The following is a 3482-nucleotide window of genomic DNA, read 5'->3' as shown; positions in this document are numbered from 1 at the left end:
CTAGTCTAACATACTACATAAACACTTAAACTAGTCTAACATACACATACACCCACACACACACACACACACACACACACACACACAGACAGGCCTAACATTTTAGGTGTGAATGAATAATGACATACTAGTTATCTAAAAATATGAGTCTATTTCAGTCAAAGGGAGTTGTGTTGAATCAGGACGTGTCTCACAGTGAACACACAGAGCATGTGAGTCTGTCTGCTGGTTAATGAGCTCTCCAGGGGAAAGCATGTCTGCTCTTCTGCATTCAGGGTTCATGGCAACCAAATAAAGCACACAAACGACATGATTTGCCCTTTAAAAAAGCATTTATACTGTTGCCAGATATAAACCACTATGTAAAATAAAATAAAACATACATAAATACATATTTGTTATAATTAGTAAGATATTAAATGTAGCCTATTAAACCATTTTTGATATGGAAATAAATGCGCATTGTCAATTACCTGTTGGCAGCGAGTCGTGAGCATATATATCCTCCAGGGATCTGTGTCACTATATAACCCCAGAAAAACGAGCCGTGGATCAGTCCCACCGTCTCCGGATCCCAGTTAAACTTCGCTTTCTTATGAAAAGAAAAAAAAAATGCGCACGGTTAATTCATCTATTCATTCATAAACGTAAAAAACCGCTTTGAAAGAATCATTTTGCATTTATTTTATTTAGTGTAAGAGTGAATGTTGGACTGTTTCTTCATATAAAGGCCTGGGCTGCTGAGATGCTCTGGCTGTCAGTATCTGGCCCTCACTCACACCTCTGTGATGATGAACTTGCCGCCCCGGTGAATGGTGCTGTTGTTGACCATGCCGACGATCGCGACTCCGAGGTTGCAGCGGATCCCGAACGAGATGCAGAAGCCGAGGCCGCTCATGATGGCGATGATGTAGCGGCGCGGGAGCCCGAAGCACGTGCAGTCGCACAGCGGCGCTTTCTTCTGCTGCAGCGGCGCGGGCCGCCCTTCCTCCGTCAGCTCGATCACCTCACCCGCTTTCTGCTGCTTCTCCATCACCCTGCGAGGACACACTTCCTCAAGCACATCTCTCAACGGCAGCAGCTCGTTTCTTGCTTTCTTTCCAGTTTTGTATTATTATTTTAATTTTCTGGAGCGTTCTGGCAGCATTAGTTTATAGGTAGTATTAAATAAAACAAACAAACAAAAAGAAAATAACCATTAAGAACATTTGAGCATTCGATCATCACACAAAAACGTCCCTGTAGCGTCGACGAAAGCAATAAATAGAAAGTTCGTATAACGTTGGATTTAATTGATGTAGCCTAAACAAAATAAAACTCGGAACGTTCTGTTAGCTTATAGATACATAGATACAAAATACATCCCTCAGTTTTTAGAAACCATTGAGTTTTTTCTCAGTCTGCGATGGGGATGTTATCAAAGATGTTTTGATTTATTTAATAATTACGCTAAATTCATTCAGCAAAAGAGAGGAATGGCAGAATTCTATTGTATATCTCTGTTCTGATCTAGTTGGTCACGACTTGGCAAACTGAGTTATTTGAAACGCATTGCAGCATTTTTATCGAAATGCATTCCTCCTATAGCTTATAAAAGCAGACGTAACCATATCTTGGTATAGTACAGGTTAAATACTATAAATATTAATTTTTCGTCGTTGATGACATTTTTGTGGCTGCTTCAAGAGATTAATATACAGTCTACGATTAAAACATCTAAATAATATCTTAGACGAAACGAAATATAAGAAATATAATTTTATATGACGTTGTGGCGTATTATAAACCGTTGTGCATCGGATCAAAGTGAAGATTTTGTATTGTTTTCCCTGTGATGTAAACCATCCACTGTTCCGTTCTGACTGAGCGTTTCATAATCTCTGGCCTAAATGCAATTCACAAAAATGCACAAAACGCTCTGAAAAAAAAAATCACTGTTTTCATAACACACAACGAATTTAGACGATGTTGACAAGGTAAACGAAAAAAAAAAAAAGAAAAAAAAAGAATTATTCTCAAATCTGAAATCGGATTGTGAGCTAAATCATTACCGTTTTTTTATTTTATTGTTCACAAATAAATACAAAAATATACCACTATCAATAATAATAATAATAATTTAATTAAAGGGACTTATTCTTAACTCGTCACGTCACGAATGTCTTTTCAGGAATTATTAATTGCGCGCTGTGGGCTCCGAGGAATTCTTTCATCTCCAGATCTACACGCGATCGCATCACGAGCTTTAACGCCTGCAGTCATTTCTGTCGTATTTTCTCGAAACGAAAAATGTCGAAAAGAACGTGCTACATCGCAGATTGATGAATGATTATGAATTATGTGATATATAGCCATCCTTATGTAGTTATCATTTGAATCTCAGAAGACATGTAAATTGTAGCCACTTGGACATCGATAATAAACGAATAATGTTTTTGTAGAGATCATTAGGCTACGGTTTTGTTTGTTTTGTTTTTGGTCTAATTTATTGAATGAAAGGGGTTAGATACCTGTGCATGTGTCCCAGGGTTTTCCCGGCCAGACTCCTCAGTCGTTCCTTACCGGGGGCCAAAACTCGTTCCTTTATCGTATCCATCTCCAAAGATATATTCCTCTCGATATTAATAAGAAATTTTAATTTGAATTGGCTGTGAGATATTTTAGCATATTCCTTGAGTGTGGAAACCTGAGCAGTATTTTTTGACCCAGTAAAAAAATGCTGTTTTATTCCTCGTAGACGACCTATAAACCACCGAGATAATCAATCAGTTGATTCACTGAGATGTCCTTTGAAACTTCGACTTCTGTAATTCTTCGGTCTTCCATTTTGCCGACATATTCTCAACTATAAACGAGAATATTCCGTCAGAATTCACCTCCGACAGCAGGAAAATGACAAAGAAAGAGCGCGAAGAGGACTCTGGCGCGAGAGAAGCTGCTGAAAGAGCATGTGCTGACATCGAGCCACTGGCAGACATATGGATGAGTCGTGTTATATTAGTCTTGGACGAACTGAGTGGATTGTTCAAACATACACACCTTCAAGTAATCAGCTTTCACTTGCATTATGGGCTCTTGTGACGAGACAATAGAGTGGGGTGTGGTGTCGGTGGGGTCAGTTTTATATATATATATATATATATATATATATATTCATTTCATTTATTCAGGAAAATTCATCGTAGAAGATCACACCGAATCCAGTTGGTTTAATAATTTAGGGAGGTAGGGTATAAAAAAAAAGAGACTGTTTTGTCATACGAATAATGACCACAAGCGGGCGCTCAAAGACAGGTCGGCACTGGAGGCAATGCAGTTGTTTGCCCGGCTCTGTTAAATTATTCATAAACATATAAACATTGCAATTCGTGCTAAAAAAATTTAAAATTTATGAAATTAGCATGCTTTTCTATTTCAGCTTCTTATGTACATTTTTTGCAGACACAAACATTCACACAAAGTAAAACGTTTATTTACCATAT

General features: G+C 38.0%; 1 protein-coding gene across 1 annotated transcript in view; it reads right to left on the bottom strand.

Moving 5' to 3' along the window:
- LOC107677426 (vesicular glutamate transporter 2.2-like) overlaps positions 1-2896 on the bottom strand; it is a 14789-nt gene extending 11893 nt beyond the window's left edge. The window contains exons 1-3 of the mRNA XM_016472319.1: positions 2511-2896; positions 782-1037; positions 474-592 (exon numbers count right to left, since the gene is read on the bottom strand). Of these exons, the coding sequence (XP_016327805.1) occupies positions 474-592; positions 782-1037; positions 2511-2596 (461 nt within the window). The 5' untranslated portion in view covers positions 2597-2896. The remainder of the gene's footprint in view (positions 1-473; positions 593-781; positions 1038-2510) is intronic.
- Between the last annotated feature and the right edge of the window lie 586 nt (positions 2897-3482).

Source organism: Sinocyclocheilus anshuiensis, unplaced genomic scaffold, assembly GCF_001515605.1.
Source record: "Sinocyclocheilus anshuiensis isolate Anshui unplaced genomic scaffold, SAMN03320099.WGS_v1.1 scaffold1701, whole genome shotgun sequence".
Lineage (NCBI taxonomy): Eukaryota > Metazoa > Chordata > Actinopteri > Cypriniformes > Cyprinidae > Sinocyclocheilus > Sinocyclocheilus anshuiensis.
This window is presented reverse-complemented; position numbering and strand designations above follow the sequence as displayed.